The sequence below is a fragment of the Tetrao urogallus genome, assembly GCF_951394365.1.
Source record: "Tetrao urogallus genome assembly, chromosome: 1".
Lineage (NCBI taxonomy): Eukaryota > Metazoa > Chordata > Aves > Galliformes > Phasianidae > Tetrao > Tetrao urogallus.
This window is the reverse complement of record NC_136813.1, coordinates 28,878,382-28,897,750: the sequence shown is the minus strand read 5'-3', so window position 1 is coordinate 28,897,750 and position 19,369 is coordinate 28,878,382. Positions and strand designations below refer to the sequence as shown.

The window sequence follows — 19,369 nt, the reverse complement described above, 5'->3', positions numbered from 1 at the left end:
TCCTATGACCCAGCTGTACGTCACCTACCTGCCTTCTATATATAATACAGCTTTATGCACCTGTCCACTGCTTCAGAAAACGGTGCAAATATTTGCACTTAAGGTTTCAGGTGACAGTTAAGTGTTAAACACTGAGTTTACCTTTCTCCCTCTTCCTCTGAGGTCCTAATGCACCGGTCCTCACTCAGAACTCAGGTGCACTATGGGGGTTGAGCCATCACTTTTGGTTTTTCACTCCAGTCTATTTCTTCACGTTTCCAAGCTGGAAAAGCACTTGTATGGGTCGTGTCACTGGATGAGCAGATTTAAAAACAAACAAACAAAAAAAAATTCAGGCATGCAGCTTCGTTTCTCGGCCACCTGCGGAAGCTGCTCGCGTCCCAGCGTCCTCGTGCTAATTGTCTGGAAGAAGTTTGTTTCACTCGATCAACCTAAGAACGGAGCCTCCTTCGAACCAGAGGGGAGGAAGGCAGGAGGGAGGCAGATGAGTGCGGGGAGCCCCTCGCTGCGACGCGGGGTGCAGAGTCCTGCAAGGTGCCGGGGATGGGCCGCACGCCACCAGCCCTTCTGCAGGCAGTCCAGAGGCCGGTGGGGTGGCGGTGCCACCCATGGCTACGCCGAGGGCCCCGAGCCCTGTGAGGCCGGCTGGGCGGGCTGCTGCGCCGTGCCCTGCGCCTGGCCGGAGGACGGCGGGGAACCAGTCTGCAGCTGCGCCTGGAACTGAGCGAGCTGCTCCGGGCTCGCGAGCGTTTTGAGCAGCGTGTTCTCTTGTTCCAGCTGCGAGTTCTTCTCTATGAGCTCCTTGATCTGCTCCTTCAGGACCTCCACCTCCTCCCTCACGGCGTACATCAGGTGGCTCTTCACCAAGTCCTGCGGGAACGGGCGGGCAGGGCGTCAGGGGGCGGCCCGGGGGCGCGGGTCCCGCCGCACACGTGCGCCTCGGGGGGACGCGCAGGCCCCGCCCCCACCGCCCGCAGCCCCGCCCCGAGCCCCGCCCCCCGCGCACCGGCTGCAGCCAGTTCTGGGCGCAGGTTGCCGCATTTCCCTCCCTCCCGCCGGCCGTGCGCGGCCGCGAGTGACGTCAGAGCGCGGGGCGACCAATGAGCGGCCGAGTTATTTATAGCCGGGAGTTAAAGGCTCGGAGTTTGCCTAGCAACAGTCGGCGGAGGCTCCCGTGAGAACGGCTCCGGGCTGCGCTCCGCCAACAAAGGGCGGCCGGGCCGGGGCGCTCCGCTCTGCTCCGCGTTAGGGCGGGGGGATGCGCGATGCTGCGGGCGAGTTCAAAAAATAACAGCCGTGAAAGCGTTAAAGGGCCGAGAAGCGATCATAATAAAAAGAATGAAAATAAAGTAAAAATCAGGGGGGGGGGGAAAAAAAAACCCGCAATAAGTGAAGGCACCGCTCCCCACAGCCCGCGACCCCCGGCGGTACGTACCATGGCCTGCTCGATCTTGTTGTCGATGGCTACCACGCTCGCACCGGAGGAGCTGCGGGAGACACAGAGAGAAGCGCACGGGGCGCGTTAGCGGCGGCGCGGGGACGCGGATCCGGGCGCGGGCTGCGGGATGCTGCGGCCCCGCGGACAAAGGCACCCGCCCGCCCGCGGCGCGTATTTACCTACTGTCGAGCCTCAGGGAGGAGCTGTCGGTACCCAACAGGGACGAGAGGAAAGAAATGGAGAAATGCCTCAGTTGATAAACTCCTAGATCCATTGCCACCGGTCTACAACATTGGGCATTCATGCGACCGCGGCCGGGAGCGCTGCCCTGCTCCCCGGGCACACGCGCTGGGCGGGGCGGCGGCGGGGCTGCGCGGGGCGGCCGGCGGCGGGGCTGCGCTGGGCGAGCTCCGGGGTCAGCGCTCCGCCGCGCCGCACAAAACCTGGCCATCCCGGCCCCCCCTATAATTTATGCGGGGCCGCCGCCGTCTATTGGCTGAGCCGCCGCGCGGGCCCGCCCCCCCGGGCATCTCATTAGCCCGTCGCACCGCCCACCGGCAGAGTCGTCGTCGTCGTCGTCGTTCCCCCCCCCCCCCCCAGCCCCCCCACCGCCCCCCGCTTCGGCCGGCAGCGCCCCGCGGCGCCCACGCGGGACGACCCCGCACGCGTGGGGGGCGCGGAGATGCGGACGGGGGGGAGCGGGGGCCGTGCCCACGCCGGGAGCAATCGGGAAGAGGAGCGCGGCTCCGTGCGAGAGGAGCCCTTAATCCCTTCCATTCTCCCACCCGCGAGAATGGAAGGAATTAAGAAAAACAACCGAAGTATTACTCGTAATCATTAGAGAAATACCAAATAATCAACAGTAAGGAGGCGCGGGGATGCCCGCCCGGCGGCCCGGCCCGTGCGGTGGTGGCCGGGCTCCTTCCCGCTCCGACAGCGCCACCTATCGGCCCGCGGCCGCACGGCCGCTCCCCCGGGCACGCGTGCGGGGCTGCTGCACGCCCGCGTAGCGCCCGCGCTGCCCGCCTTATACACACACACACACACACACACACACACACACACACACACGCACATCACATCATACCAAGCATCGATAACTCAGGAAAACTAAAGCCAAAGAAAAAAACCCACTTCGGGTGGTTAGAGGGCAAGACCTCCGGTCCCTTGCGTATCGCAGGTGCTGCTCTCAGTGGGAAGCTGAAGGCACCCAATAATCACCTTAAGGCCAAATATAGCACTTGCGTAGCTACATCATCCACCCCAGATTACTGCCCGCGCCGGCATTTGCAGCGACTGCTGCTCTGAGATTGGCACAAATGATGTGAATTATTACTGTCCTGCTGCAGGACATCAGCAGGCATTTGCATGCACCTTCATTGGCACATGTAAAAATAGAGCAGTGGCTGCATTCTAAGATGATTGCTGCTGCTGCCACAATGATTGATCGTTATGAAATAAGTGGAATGATGCCATTTAATAATGACAGCAAAATGACATCATCCTCGGGCTAAATTAACAACAAACAACACTGCCCCCTTCTAATCTATATTAAAAAATCCTCACGAACGAGAGAGATACGATTCTCAGTCCCATCCCCACTTAAAGGCATTAACCATATTCCATTAACTTCAGATAGCTTTCAGCAAATTCCTTCCTTTATTTTTAGCTGCCTACAAGCCTGAGCTGTGATTCAACAAAGCTGTCAGCTGCGCAAGCAGGACTGTGTACCCACACGCATGTTCTGCTTGTCCCACCCCATAGAAAAGGCAGCCTCAAGTGTCCCTTTATGGCTGGGAAAAGCAGCAAGCTCTCAAATCAGCCAGGCAACAGCAAACACGACACGTGCTGCCTCCATCCCAAACATCTGGTGGGGAGGAGGAGCAAGACAGCACTGAGAGAATCATAGAATATCCCAATTTGGGATATTGGGACCCACGAGGACCAATAAACCCAACTCCTGGCTGCACATGGAATCACTCAAAACTGAAACCCTATGTCTCTTTGAACTCTGGCACTCGGGGCTGCGTCCACTGCCCTCTGGGTCAGAACTTTTCCCTAACCCCTCCAAAGACTCCTCCAAACTCCCCTTCTCCTTACCTGTTCAGCGATTTGCCTCCTGTCCTGCCATCCCACCATGATATCAGCACACACTGCACTATGCTGCACACACACTGCTGCCATTTGGACTCGCTTGCTATCCCACAGCATCAGAAGAGAGGCAGGGAGGTGACCGTGGTGTCACCCAAAGCCTTCTCACCATCTCCAACACCTCACTCAGGGACACGAGGCAGCATTTTAGACACAGACTCCCACAGGCTACCCCTGCTCCTTCAGCAGAGCTCCTGTCCCATGCACAGCCAGGCCACCCTGATGCACATCCCAGGGCACACACTGACAGACGTGTGCTCAGCAGAGCACTCAGCAAGGAGCCCATAGGCACACTTCAGAAAGAAACTAACTGCTCACATTGAAACATATGCCACAGCCGAAGATTTTCTTCTTTCTTAGCAAACTTCACCACTCGCAGTGTTTTAGCTCTGTTGCTCCCATTAAGTTATTTCCTCTTGTCTCAATTTAATCACGCTAAGCACTGCTTGTGAAGTGCTTTTCATTGTAAGCATATAATGACATGCAGCACGGAACTACTTTGTCTCTACACAGCTCTGCTTTGGCACAACCTGAGTACTCATTACAAAGCGCTTTACCTTGCAAGTACCTTATCAATGGATGCTTCCTTCAAGTGCCACCTCTGAACATCCCATGCAAGCGCCTCCTGAACTCCAACTGCACTTCATCTTCAAATTATGCCACAGAAACCACACCAGGAATCACACAAGCAATACCATCACAACACACCTTCATCTTATGCTACACAGACAGGCTGACATCCTGCAGACTGCAGCTTTCAACTAAAGCAACAGAAAAACTCATAAGGTTAAATTACTCAAGAGAGGACCACATTAATTAGATTCTGCAGGACAGTAAATGACAAAGCAGTATTCTGCTGTAATATTCAACGATTCAAAGCCTTGTGTTAGCAGCAACTCCTTCAGTATTAAACTTTCAGAAACTGCTCAAAGTAGCAACTTGGAGGACAGGCTGGCTGCAGTTAAAATCAAGGGTTATTTATCTCAATAGGCCATGACATTTTCCCCATTTCAGTGAGGATAAAAGAGTGAAGAAGCTGCACAGAAAGGTTTTCCCCTCAGTAAGTCAGATTATTTTTTTTTTAAACACTAAGGACCATGAAAAAAAAAGCAAAAACATTCAGAGAGTCTAAATTAAGAACACAAAATCTCAGCCAGCTTCCTCTTCCAGCCTCCAACTTGCAGCTATGATTTTTCTTTAACGACATCAAGCCGAGGAGAACTTACTGCTCAGCTCCAATGGCCAACAGATACTTTATCTTCTGGTTTGACTTCTGCAGATTGCTACATTCATCTCTCTAAACAAAACAGCACCGAGTAGTAAGCAGTTCTTTCACTTTTCCAACTGTTTTTTCTCCTACAAAGCGATAAAGATATTGGCATCTATTAGTTTCTGGGGAAGTTGGTTTTACACCTAAGGAAAAAAAAAAACACAAAAAGGGGGGAAAGCTACGCAGGATCTTCTGCTAGTAAAGTGATGTACTCCGTGTGTGCTTGCTTTGTTTTGTTGTTGCCTGATGTGCAAGCAAAGCTAAATAAATATTCAGAGGAAAGAATACATATGCCCCACTGGGATTCTGGAAATAACCCGGCAGCATCTCTGATTGCAGTACACACACAGAGGCATCCTGCTGTGCACACCGCATGGGAGGCAGCAGGGTGCATTCAGAAGCAAGGAGAAAGCCATAGAAGATCAAAAGATGAACAAGGAGTGGTGCTCACTTGGCTCCTCTGAGGATATCATCTTTCTTTTTGACAGGGAACTAATTGCAAAGTCAAACCCAGTTGTTTTAATGAGAGAAGTATAATGAATCTACTCATTTTAATGTTGGCAAAATAAAATATAAGGTTTGTATTATACTTGGATATAGACAGAGAATCCACTCCTACTGCTCTGAGAGCACTCTGCAAGAAAATATGATCCACCTTACAGCAACTCTGGTGCTGGGAGAGGGACTTGGGATATTTTATGAGCTTACCCACAGATAACTTACTAGCAGCACAGCTGGGATAAGGGCTCTGTCCCATATACATCCAGTGGGTTCTGTTTCATTGTCTCAGAATTAAGCAAGGTTTATCACAATCCAAATCCTGAAACTGGAGTCAGTTGCTACTCACCACCTATCTTTCAGAAAGTACATGTCTGCAAGAACACACAGTCTGGGAACGACAGGCTTCACTAACTGTGTAATCCAAGCTTAAAATGACAAAGTGTAAAATATTTGCTTTAACTAGAAGCTCTCCTTAGTCCTGCTCTTGACCAGAGACTGCAGCAGAAACACATCCACCACTCTAGCACCTTACAAGTATACATATCTAAGAATTGTTTCTCCCACCACCAAAAAAGCTGCACGCAACCTCACACCTTGCTGCTGCAATCCTTTCAACGGCAGAGAAGAAACATATTTTGTGCTGTAAAGCAGCATACACAGAAAAGTCAGAAAATGTCACAATTTTAGGTTTCACTACTATAGCAAGTGGTCTGGCAGTGACACAAGGAGTGCTTGGAAAGCCCAAGTTCTCCATGCTTAACAGCCAGTAAGGGCTGGCTGGGGAATGGCCAGGTCCCCAGGACAGTGTGACATCCCCTGACCCCAGCTGGCACAGCACGCTGCGATTTCATCACTACCTTCAAAACCATCCTATTTCACCTGGGACTGAGAAGTGCCACTGTATTGTGCTGTATTGTGTTTGTCTGTTTTTGAAGTCACCTGGTCACAGCCAAGTCACACCTGTGGGAGCACTTGCTGGTGCTGAGCAGAGGGGGGGGGCACAGACCTTATTCCTTCCACCTCCCTTGTCGCTAAGCCCTCTAAAGCCTGTGTCCCTTACACTTTTTTTTTTTTTTTTTTTTTTTTAATACCACTAATCCTTTCCTTCCTCTGTCTTCCACCTCCTGTCCTTTTTTTTTCTAATTATGCCCTCTGAAGCTATATTGGAAATCCTGGACAAGTTAATAATTCAGTCACGCTCATCAAGAAGTTATTTGGCCTAACAGCCAGCATATACTTCTCATGGAACACTGTTTTTCCTTTGATGGTGACACTTCAACTCAGTACTTGAAACCAAGCCCATATTTCACACAGAGATATCTTACGATACCTTCTGGAGACCAAAGTTAGTTGTAGAGATGATTACAGTTCTTCCTGCAACTTGCACACTGACAGACTTGTATCTTCACAAATCATGTGTGGAAGAAAAGGTGAATTCAATGCTGCTTTTCTTCCTCAGCAGATACACTGATAGGGCTTCTCTCCAGATGTCCAGCACTCCCACAACTTCAGTCTCTGGTGTGCTCATACCTGAATGGAAACTTTCATTTACAGGAACCAAAAACCAAGTACCTCCACCCATTCAGGAAGCAGGAGGGAATTCCCACAAACATGCAAGAAATATCAGCTTTACTGTGCAGTGCAGTGCAGCCTGAAGTCTTGCTCTCCTCATCAATCACTGAGTCAGGCATCTGCTGAACGATGCCTTTTTCCTGCCCAGCCCATGCTTTTGTTTTCCCTTCCTGTGGGAATGAGGACAAGAAGAACTGAGTGCTGAGGATCAGGGTGCACAGCTACAGCCAGCACAGGGAAAGTGCTCCGGGCACACCTTCAGGGGCTCAGAAGCACAAGTCCCACTGATTCACAACTGCAAGAAACCTCATGGTACTTCCATTTCAGTTTTCCGTGCTTAAGGAAGAAATTTTGAAGCAATACCAATTTAGAAGAATGCAAATTACCTGCAAGACCTGAAGACTACGAACTGAAGACAGATAAATAAGTTTTTTGATCCAACCTGACTTTGCCTTGGGGCTGCTCACTCTATCGCAGCATTTCTTCCCTGCGGTTCTGTCCCATGTGTACCAAAAAGGAGCCAGAACACAGATGTGCAAGCTCAGCATATCTTGAATTTGCCCCTGTAGCCCCCTTCCAGGCCAGAGAGTGCAAGAAGCTGGCACAGATCCACGTCACCTGCAGAACAAAGCCTGTAGAACACAAAGACCTCACTTTCCTTCAGCTGGGGGCTCAGCATCCCCAAGTACCCCTACAGCTACATCAGAGGAACAGAGGGATTTCCTACAAAGCTCTCAGTTTACAGACTGGAAGATGGAGACCTGTGAAAGCACCCTGAGCACTAACATTTAGCCACCCTTGAGCCAGACATTCTGCAGACAGCAGAAGATAATCTTTTAATACACAACTTGCGAAGGAAAGATTACAGCATATTATTTCATGCATATTCAACACCTGGGTAATCGTCTTTGCGCAGAGCTGGCTGAGTTTATGAATGGTGCCCTGCTTATGAAGCAGTCCACTCCATTCCCTCAACACTGCTGATGACACTCTTCTGGTATATACCTGCCTAAAGTATACTTTGTAAGCTATTTGAAGAGCCTTATGCAAAAAGGTCTGAATTCCTTCCTATACGGCACCAGGCATGAAGCAATTACATAATCCTCCAGAAACCAGTCACTGAGATGACACCTTGAATCTTTATGACTGAAAAAACAACCCTCCAAACAAAAACCCCACGAAAACAAAACTAACTCCAGCATCAGAAGGGTGAGATGAGCAACCCACTTAGTCATGCATGGGAGTCCAAAACAGCTCTCGGATCCAATTTCCTCAATCTCATGCACCACTCGTGCCCTGCAAGGTGCAGAGCAGGGGAATTCCTCTGTCTCTTCCCTACTGCTGCCCAACGCTGGAGGCTCTGGGCAGGCAAAAGGATCCATCAATCAGTATGTTGAGTACAAGCAGGCACGACAACTTACAAACAAAAATATTTCTAAGTGAATGTTTGAGTCACAGGGCAGCACTGGTGCAGCTGAGTAGGCTCCCGCCTTCAGTTCATTTGCCAAAACCTGTTTCTCAGCTCTGTTTCTGCAGAGCTCAGCATTCTGAAACATGCCACTGAAGAAGAATCACTGAAATGAATCAGAGATTGGAGTTGAGGGAACTGACTTACACCGATGGACAGAAAGATGTCAGTGTGCCTGAAACAATCCTGGGAAGGACTGAGATCTGGTTCAGGTAGAGGGAACCATTTCCTTTAAACAGAGAAGTTTAAGAGGCTGTCAGATCTTTGGGTTTATGTTTACGTATTAGAGGGCATCCACTTAGTATCTGTCTAATGATGAATTAAAGCCTTCCTTCTAAAACCAGTAGGAAGGACCAGCCCAGAAGTATGGTGGGATTTCTATCCAGTGTATGTGACAGGGCCTATCACCACAAAGCCTGAACGCCCTTCACTGAGGTACACTTCAAACAAACTGAAGATCCTCAAGTCCAGACAATAGCAATTGAAATATAACAGTACAAGACATACTGAAGCTTTTGATCCTGCCTTCAGGGTTTTTTTGTATGTACTGTAACCAAGCCAACACCTTAGCAAACCCAGTCATTGGCTCCTGCACTCAGCATTCCCTTCACCCCAAAACCACCGAGTGTTGCACCCTGAGAACTCAAAATAAGACCTGGGATTCGTTGCTCTTTCTTAGCAAGATGTACACAACTTCAGCCTCCCAGAAGTTGCTGCGCGTAACTTGGAGAAGGCCAAATGCTTCCTTGGATTTGGCCTACACATTCAGTAGGGTCAGTCTAGGAAGGAAAATAACTGTACTTGGCAATATTAGCCAAGAACAACTGCAAAAGTGGTTAGGGAGTTTTTCCTTCATTTGCAACCAATGTTGACAGTCACAGTCTTAACTCAGAAAAACAATCAGAGCGCCTCTGCAAGAGAAATAAAGTCAACAACACCATGAGAAGCAAACAGGAAACGGCTTGCTGAAAAATAACAGAGCATCCAAACACCCTGTATGAAGCCAGCATGCTTCAGAGGCGTCACAGCGTACTGCTATCTCTATCAGTGAAAATTAGGTAAAGCACTTCAACAACACAGCAAAGCTGAAACAAAACAAAACAAAACATCACACCCCTCTATTCCACCCTATAGAATCACACAATGGCCTGGGTTGAAAAGGACCACAGTGACCACACAGTTTCAACCCCTCTGCCATGGGTAGGGTGGCCAACCACTAGACCAGGCTGCCCAGAGCCACATCCAGCCTGGTCATCATGTTTTCACTATGCGCTGTGTGATACAATGACTTCTGGTAGGAAACCACCTTCTCAGTACTACATTTCTCGTTCTGTAACACAGGGACAGTTTGTGACTGCACACACGCGTTGCTCAAATATAAAAGACTCGTCATTATTTTCAACTGCTATTATAAAAGATTTCCATTACACTGGTTCCACAGGCATCCAGATGAATTAATGTAGCATAGCTGAACATTCATTTGAAAGCTCATGTGTATTTTCAGAAACTGTCAGCCACAGTACAGTATTAAAACTTAAAAAGAAGGCTTTCCAAGGTATGAATCTCTTTTTTTTTTTTTAAGAAGGCAGCACTCACAGGGGAAAACCATTCTCTGCAGGCACTCACACAAACAGCGTGACAAGGCAAAACGCATTAACTATCCCAAGGTGTGGCATAACAAGAGCACCAGTGCGGAGGTCTGAAGCTATGAGGAACACATTTTGTGTTTCCTCCCACCACAGGCTGTTTGCCTTTTGTGCACACAACTGTGCAATGTGCAAAGTGAGGTATTTCGTCCCGCAAAATGTATTTTAAATCAGCAGCGTAAAGCAGCCCTTCCCATTCACTGAGTTGCATGGTATTTCTTTTAAATGTTAGAAAGGCATCAGATCAAAATAAAACATGCACTGCACATTTCATTACGTGCAAAAGAAGGCTAACAAATGTCAGCTGCAGAAGAGCAAGCTGCATTTCATCACCTTTCCAAGCATTTAAGAAGGCTGGCAACTAAGAGTATGTGACAGTAAAGATATTTCAAGGCTGGTAAATAAGTAAGCCACTCTGTATGGCACAGTACTCTCAGCCATTAATGTAGTTGGAAATGGTTTTAACAAGTCCCAAACTTGTTAAAAGTCTGAACTTAAAGTCTAAACTAAAGTTTAGAAGCATTTCTACGTACTTGCTCAAAGAAGATTGCTTAAGAAACCACTGAAACAATAAAAGAGACAAGTAAACCAAGCATCTAAAAACATCATAAATACCTCTTTAGGTGTTGCTGCAGTTCCAAGAACAACACCTTCATGGTTATTCTGCCACAGCCCCGTTTCTGGAGAAATGTCACTTTCATTGATGTATCTATTTAGTACCTGCTGATTAGCTTTCCCAGAGCCACAGCCTGAAGAAATACCTTTCAATCCTTGGCAGCCATGAGATTAGCATTAGCATTCCACTATTAACCGCGAGTGCTGAGCTCTGCAGCACTTTCAAGAATCACAAAGCCTTGCCCGTTAAAGATTATCCACCTGCTTCTATTCAAAGTTGGCACAGTTTAATAGCGGTTGGTCACGATCAACAAAAACAAGAAGGGCAAATGGTGACGACACCGCAGCTCTCAAGATCATGTGATTTTGTTACATAAAGCATCAAGAGCGATTAAAATCTTCTCGATTAGGTTTTCACATCTCAGAGCAACGCATCTGCTTGCAGCAGTGCCAATTTCTCTAATGCAGCCAGCTCCCACGTTCCGTAAAGCAGACGGTAATTGCTACAGGTTGCTAGCACTGTTTAGAGAAAGAGCTGAGCTACACTATTTCTCAAAGATCCAGCACTTAATGACAACAGTAATTAGTCACAGAACTAACAGTACTGGGTCAGCCCCTCCAAAAAAATGTGTTACCCAGGCAAATCCCAGTCCTGCTGCTATCACCACAAGCACTATGGATGACAACTGCAGACACGATGCGACTGAGCCTTCTGCAGACCAGATTAAGACGACTCATCAGTTGGGCCAAGCTGCGTATCGCTTCAACACACAACTGAATCACAGGTTCAAAGAATGGCCCAGGTTGGAAAGGACCTCAAAAATTCATGGATCTCCAATCCCGCTGCCACATGCAGGGCCACAAATTTCCACATTTAATACCAGACCAGGCTGCCCAGGGCCCCATCCATCCTGGCCTTGAACACCTCCAGGGATGGGGCATCCACAACCTCTCTGGGCAGCCTGTTCCAGCACCTCACCACTCTCATAGTAAAGAACTTCCCCCTGACATCCAACCTAAATCTCCCCTCCCTCAACTTAAAACCATTTCCCCTTGTCCTGCTGTTATCAACTCTTCAACAAAGAGTTGACTCCCCTCCTGTTTGTAGGTACCCCTGTTCAATACCTTTTAGGTTCTGAAAGGCTGCAATGAGGTCACCCCACAGCCTTCCCTTCTCCAGGCTGAACGAGCCCAGCTCCCTCAGCCTGTCTTCGTAGCGGAGGTGCTCCAGTCCCCTGATCGTCTTTGTATCTCTCCTCTGAACCTTCTCCAACAGCTTTCTCGTACTGAGGGCTCCAGACCTGGACACAACTGAATACTGTATATTCCTCCTCACAGAAACACACTGCCGTAAGGAATGTCAGTGCCTTCTAGCACAAATGTAACACCAAGCTGACTGCAAACTTACTTGCACACCTACCACCATCTAACCCTGATTCATAGTCATAGAATCCTAAGAGCTGGAAGGGACCTCTGAAAGCCATCCAGTCCAACTCCCCTGCACTGAACAGGGACATTTAGCATTCTCCATCCTCTGTCACAGTGAGAGCTTGCGCTGCAAACAAGTTTACTGCCAGAAATTACCCTCTGTGAAGAGGTCACAGGCTACTGAAGGCACGACAGCAAGAACCCCCACAGCACAGGGACAGCGGGCATTGATTACACACCTCAATCAGATGGAAGTCACAAAAATGGAGGGGCAACACCAGAAATCAAACCTAGCAAGTGTTACTTGGGCTCACCTCTGATTGCTAAATCAATATCAGATGCATTTCCAGTATGTTTGTCTCGTAAGACTAAATTGCAAATAAACTAAAAAGAAAGACCAAGCAAATCGGCTCAGGGCATGGCTGTCTGTTATTTAGCTGCCTTTCTGCTCTGCCTTGTTGTGACACTGAAGAGATGACTGATGGCAACAGAGCCAGGTATTACATGATAAAAACAAAACCTTGCCCAGCTCAGGGGAGGGAATGACAGGAAGGGGGAAGCCCAACCCAACCTATCTGCACCAACAAAACCAGCCATCATGTAAAGGCAGTATTTTGGCTAGGAACCAGAAAGGAAGCAAATCAACAGAAATAATATCTTGGTCTGGCCAGAAGGGGGATTAGCTGCTTGTTCCCAAAGCCAAGAGGGAGCTCAGATAAGTTAAACTGGCATCAGAGCTGTCGTGTGAAACAGTGCAGAATATTTCTCATTGGTCTTCCCAGAACCTGGTAAGCCTTGCTTGTAAGGACAGGGCATCATGTTTCTTTCAAGGCATGCCAAGCAAATTGAAACAGGCAAGTCACACTTCAAAATATTTGTTTTTCTCTCATTACACCAAGTTTGTCTCCCTCACCACAGCACTTAGATGGGAACAGCCAAGGCAAACTTGAGCTTCCTCCCTGCATTCCCACCAAAACTCGATTTGGTAGGGTCAGTCAGATTGCAGGGCATTGTACCTCGATCCCTAGAGAAGCAGCAATAAGGTATAACGGCACTACCAAGATGCTCCTTGCTTTGAAAGCACAAATATACCTTCAAAAGCTTCAAATGAAAACATGCTACAAGTGCATAAAAAAAGAGATGGAATAATTTTTAGAAGTAGCAGGACTTTCAGCAGTAAACTGGAAACAAAGGAGTCAACAATGATTGACATCAACAACTATGAGGATGAGAAAGTCTGGCTTAGGATTGTTGAATTACTTCAAAAATCAAGAGGAAGTATTTCTTTCTTTAATGAGCTGAAACATCAAGCTGAATAGAACAGAATCATAGGATTATTCAAGTTCAAAGGGATCCCTGAAGGTCCTCTAGTCCAATTCCCTGCAATAAACAGCTAGATCAGGTTGCTCAGAGCCCACTCCAGTCTGATGCTGAGTGCCTCCAGGGATAGTACTAAGAACCACAGTTTAGTGGGCAATGTTGGTGGTAGGTGCACGATTGGACTAGATAATCTTAGGGGTCTTTTCCAGCTTTAATGACTCTACGGAGCATCCATCACATCTCTGAGCAATTATCCTACAGCCTCCATTCCCAATTCCATGACCCACACAGCTTAGGGTAGGATTGCCATCAGCAGCAGGCAGGCTTGGCTGAAGCCATACCCCACAGAACTGCATCAAGACCCAAAGGCTTCAGATTTCAAGCTGCCCTTCTTACAAACTTCAACACTCTTCTTGCCATCTGTGCTGCCTGCATTCCTCTCTCTAAAGTCGCACTGTTGATACCAGCAAGGAAGACAGCCCATCTCTATAAGCACTGTGGTCACAGATGTTCTTCAGAATGTCTAAACAAAGAAACACACATTACAAGTATGTTGGCACGGAAAAGAGATGAATGCAGTGTTCTTAGCCTTTTTCTTGAATGGTCTCTGCTTCTCCCTTTCTTATTCCAAGATGTTTTTCTGAACAGGAGCTCCATCATCCTAGGGCTACACCAAGACCACTACAAACCAGGTCCAGTAAGTTATGCACATCTCACCTACATACTGCTTAGCTCCTCTGCAGCTCTGCCTCAAACCTGGGTTTCCTCAGTAGCCAGAAGGAACACAACATGTTAGCTCTGAAAAATCCATTTTTCAGAGACCAACCTTTACGTGCTAAATATAATTCATGAAATATAAACAGCCATATGTACTATCAACTAATGCCCACACAAATAAAAGGATACCGTAAACGTTATCTTTTCATCATCCTCCTCCTCGTGAGCTTATGTTAAAATTTGCTCTGATTGTTAAAAGTCACTGCAGAGTCAGTTTGAAAAAAGGTGAAAAGTAGATGTTAGATACACATGTAAAGATACAGATTTTTATATATAATGTATCTTTATATAGATATAAGATATGCACACATATGATGCAGGACTACTGAATAAATTCAGCTGCTTTGTCCAGCAGAAAGGCAGCTGTGCTGCTGGGCTCACAAAGAGGAGTCACAGGTAGCTCCAGCAATGCTGCTTGCCTTCCCTCATGCTTCAGCCCTATTTGTGCTGACAACTTCACAGTACAGCAGCACTCACAAGCTCCATTTGACACTAATTCTCCAGTTATTACAAATAAAATTGTTTCTTCATTCCCGATGCAAAAGCACAAATTCATCATCCCAAGGCATCACCCTTTTTATTCGGGGCGTTTGTGACCCAAAGGAGTTTTATCGGTTCGATTCATCACCTGCACGAAAAATAGCAAAGGATTTGCTTTGTCAGTTACTGGACTGAGACCAAATTAAATTTTAAAACATAACTGCTTCAGAGGGAGGTATTCCAATAACTGATTTCTCTTGCAATCGTTCCCATAAATTTCCCGATTCTGGTTACACAACTAATTAAAAATATTGCTCAGTTACGTGTAGGTCAACAACTTACAGGTAATAGAAACCACAAAAAAATCGTAAGTCAACTGGATTAACTAAGTGACGGAACATTTTTACTGCTTTGAAAAACAGCCTCTAGCTGCAACTGAAAAAAAAAAAGCCCAAAGTACAAGGATCTTCTTTCTTCTCCTGTCACATTCAAGAATTCAGCACCAAGCTATGCTTTCCTTCCTTTGTCCTGAACCATTCTGGCTGTTATATAAAGTGACAGATTGCGCACAGATGAATTATCACTGTGGGTACACCAGGATGTCAGATATGGATAAGTTTTAGCATTTAATGAAACAAAAAACAACAAGATTTCATGCGTGATCGCATCAGGGTACCTAGCTTCCCCACAGTAGCTGCAATACCCAAAGGGGAGGAGGCAGAGCATTTCAAGGTATTTCGCTTGCTGTACTCAACAGTTTTGCTTTAAAAAAAAAAAAAAAAAAAAAAAAGAAAATACAGCAGCTTCAGTTTGGATTCAACCTAAGTGAATTAATCTGGCCTTCAGCCAGCAACATTTACCATTTCTGTCAGTCTGAATGAAGTTCAGCACTCAGGCACCGATCCCCGCGCGTGTCACACATCAGTGAGCTAGCTGCCCCACGCCAGGGAGTAAACACTGCAGGTTTGGTTTATCTTCCATGTACCAGGGAGTGCTTTGAGAGAGCCCCAATAATCCAGACTTTACCAAAGGAAAATGCGAAACTAACTAACTAACAGCCAGCTAATCTTTACATTGCAGCACTACAGTTAAATATATATATATTAGTTTTGATATGAAACAGTAAAATAAGGAGGAATTTCAAATTCTGATGTGAACACTGGTGCTTGTTCAAGTAGAACGCACACCTAACAAAGCATTCCAGCTCTTCTCAAAGTTTTAAAATTACAAACCTACAATCCTTAATATTTGAGAGTGTTAACGATTATAAAAACAGTGATGGAAGACTGATAGAAGCCACTACTTAGGATCTCTGAAGTCTGTTGTGATTACAACTGTTTCCAGAGAACACTATTTTAGAAGCCAGAAAAACACAACGCAATGAACTTGCAGTGCTTGCTGTTGTAAGAGGCGTTCTAGATACCATTTGCATCACAATTTATGCATTTTTTATGCTTGGTTCCCACTACACACCTCAATCAATTCTCATGGTGCACTTCGGCATGGTGCGTTCCGCAAGGCTGCTCAGCAGAGACAGCAGCACACAAACAAACCTGACTTCAGAAAACATTCATTAGTACCCAGCAGTGAAAAGATGCACGCAGAAATACCAAGGGAAATGAAGCTGATGAGAAGAACTGAAAAAGCACAAGAGGCTGTACATTGGCACTGAAGTGAAAGACAAGCGTGTGGATGCCAAGTTTGGGCAGTGCCTCGTTTCAAATGCCAGCAGCAACATTCATGGCTGCACCTTTGCTACCCTTGTGTTTCGAGCTGATGTTATAAACTGCAGTTAGAGACTTATTTCAGTTCACAACTAAGCAGCCTTTCCCCACTAAAGAACTGTGTCTTTGGCTACTAACATCCCAGTTGTGGATCTTAGCAATAGTCTTTTAACTCCTTGATAGCCACCAAGTGATAAGGTAAGGCTTTGAGTTAAAGATGAGCATTACAATAGCACAGAATTAACCTGCTCTGCTAGGCATGCTTTGTATTTTTATCAAACCCCATCTACCTCAGGAGATCAGCTGTCCCTGGCACCCGTGAAACTCAAGCCAGCAGCATCTCTGATTAACAAGGACCATGATTAACAGACTGACACAGCACTTTCTGCTGCAGGGGACAGTCAATTTATTTGGCATGTTACATCAGCTGAATACAAAACCAATAATGAAGGATTTATGGATACCAGCTAGGCTGGAGTAGGCAATCCCCCAACAAAATGTGCATATTTGCTTTTTGATCTACGAGGAAGCAAAGGTTGGATCTCAGTACCCAAAACATTCACGCCTCTAACCCAGGTGCATCACTAGATGTGAGCTAGTGGTAACCAATGACAAATATTCCTGGATGCCAGGAGGTTCGTGAAACTAAATAGGATCTGACATTACTTGAGCACTTGGTAGAACTCACAGCACCACTGCTTTCCCTTTCCTTCAGACCCTGCTCAGACAGCAGTTCAGGCCCAAACTGCTGAGGCTCTGGGATGTTGGCAACACATTTTCAAGAAGCCAACCTTACAAAGGCCAAGCAGTGCAGCATCACCTCCGAGCCACCACACAGGCACAAGTTCCTATAGCACTAATCCCCCTCCAGTACGGCAAGCTGCAGAGTGACCTCTGATATTCCCAAGAAGTTGCTGATACCAGAGGGGGGGAAATCTCTGTCATGCTGCCTTCACAGGCTGGGAGCTGTTAGTAGCCTCTCCTCACAGCTCTACCATCCTGATCCTTCCTCATTTAGGGCAGAGGCTCCGCAAGGTGCGATGCAGCTAAAATAAGCTCACAAAACAAGCTGTCTAAACCAGAGTTAAGTGCTGCCTTTCACCTCCAGGAACCCATGCAGCAGCAGCGCAGGTGTTGCAGTCAGGCTTTCCTACAGCACAACCAAAGCACCACACGAAGGAAGAAGGGTATAACTCACTGCTGAAACAGAAACTCTGAAAATCTCTCTAAGCAGGTAAATAAGAGCTATGACTTTAGTGCAAACACAGGAGTTGGACTCGAAGATCCTCGTGGGTCCCTTCCCATTTGGGGTAATCTGTGATTCTATGGAGGTCATTCTGGGGAGCTGAATGCATGAAGATTTGCAAGGGTATTACTGTATCTCACAGAGGATGAGAGATTATATGCACTATTATGAATGAGACTGCAAAATGAAAGGTTGTATTTATGATGAAATTAAATATTAAGTAATAGTACAATAGAAAAAAACAGCTAGCTACAGATGAGGAAAAACATGCCAATGAACTAAAGAAAGACATAACAACAAGACAAGAAAATAGAAATAAAAAGGCAAATAGAAGCAGGGAAGGAATAGGGAGAAAATGTAGACAGAGAAAATAGCAAGGAGAGCAAGGCATTAAAGACAGAAGGGTCAGGAACTGTATGTGGGAGTGAAGAGGATAAAGGAATTACGGGCTAAAAATACCCAAAAGAAAGGTAACAGGGGATGTTATTTTTTAGCACATTTAATACAACAGCAGGAAAAAAATAGAACACTTCTGAAAACTCCAGATTTTTCTGGGAAAGGCAAAATATAGGAAAGGAAGGATTAAGAAACTAAATCTACGATAAGCGGTTGCCAAAGCCCTGCAATTTCCCTTGGCAGAGCAGGGCTTCAATTCATTACCCAGCACCATGACATCACTGTCTTACAGTGAGAGCTAAACAGAAACACAAGTATGCTACTCTGTCGCCCTTCTCTAAGTGAGCAGGAACATGGAAGCCTGCTATGACTCCTCAGTTCATGCTCCAATCCTAAAAACTCACTTCAGCCATTATACTTCTGATACCTCAGGTTATGTCAGCCAGGATCGCTCTGCTTATCCCACCAGAAAGGGCTAATGCTTGCACAGCCCATCCCACAATGCTTCACAGAGCTCTGCCCAAGCTGTCCAGCACTGCACAGCCACACACGTAAACCCTTCCCACAGCCTATTTTGGCAGCCTGGAGGTGCAGGTCAGCCCCACACCAGCAGACCTGGCCTTAACACTCCTTCAGTGGAGGTGGCTTACACAGGGCAGCAATTAGAAGCTAAAAGCCAGCCTACACTTGTCTTTTCACAATCACAACCCATTTAGGCACAGCAAGCAGGAGGATTTTCAAGAGAACAGCACTGTGTGAGCTCCACATAATACAGCATCATCTTAATTCCATGGGGTGGGAGGGAGAGAGCAGGCGTTTCCATGGGGAGGCAAGACAAAAAAAAAAAAAACAAAGCTTACAAACACATCTGCATTCTGGTTTAAGTTAATAATGGCTATCACTTTATAACACTCAACAAAAGTAAAGCCTGACGTAAGGATTATATGTTCTAAACACATTCCAAAAGCCTCTGTGCTTCTGGCTTCTGAATATCAGTTTATCAAGTTCTAAGGACTGAGAGTTCTTGTTTCCAAGTTTATTATTTTCTCCTTCGCTGAACTGCTCAATATCCCATTCAGCATCTGCAGTGATCCCTGTAGGTACACACATACAGACCCAAGGCCAAGGAAGCAATCTGCTCAGGCATTCATGTCAACAAGCTTCCCATTGACAGAAGTTGAACTCCATGTTTTAGTAAGAGACAAGAACACAGCTAACAAGACAAGTTAAATAACATTCTTTTCCTCTCACTCTACCAATGTATTGCGCTATTGTATTTCTCAATGGGCTCAAATTTGTTGCATATGAAAGCTTCTCCTGCTGAGGTGTTCTTGCCT

The 19,369-nt window shown here is 46.7% G+C and overlaps 1 protein-coding gene across 2 annotated transcripts in view; it reads right to left on the bottom strand.

Annotated features, from left to right (window-relative positions):
• Positions 1-612: 612 nt before the first annotated feature.
• TSC22D1 (TSC22 domain family member 1) overlaps positions 613-19,369 on the bottom strand; it is a gene marked incomplete at both ends in the record, with an annotated part of 78,577 nt that continues 59,820 nt past the window's right edge. Inside the window, 3 exons of one of the 2 annotated variants that reach the window (XM_079549046.1) lie at positions 613-870; positions 1,436-1,487; positions 1,618-1,742. In XM_079549046.1, the coding sequence (XP_079405172.1) occupies positions 613-870; positions 1,436-1,487; positions 1,618-1,742 (435 nt within the window). Of the gene's footprint in view, positions 871-1,435; positions 1,488-1,617; positions 1,743-19,369 lie in introns of those variants that run through there. The other variant, XM_079549045.1, reaches the window with a different exon arrangement.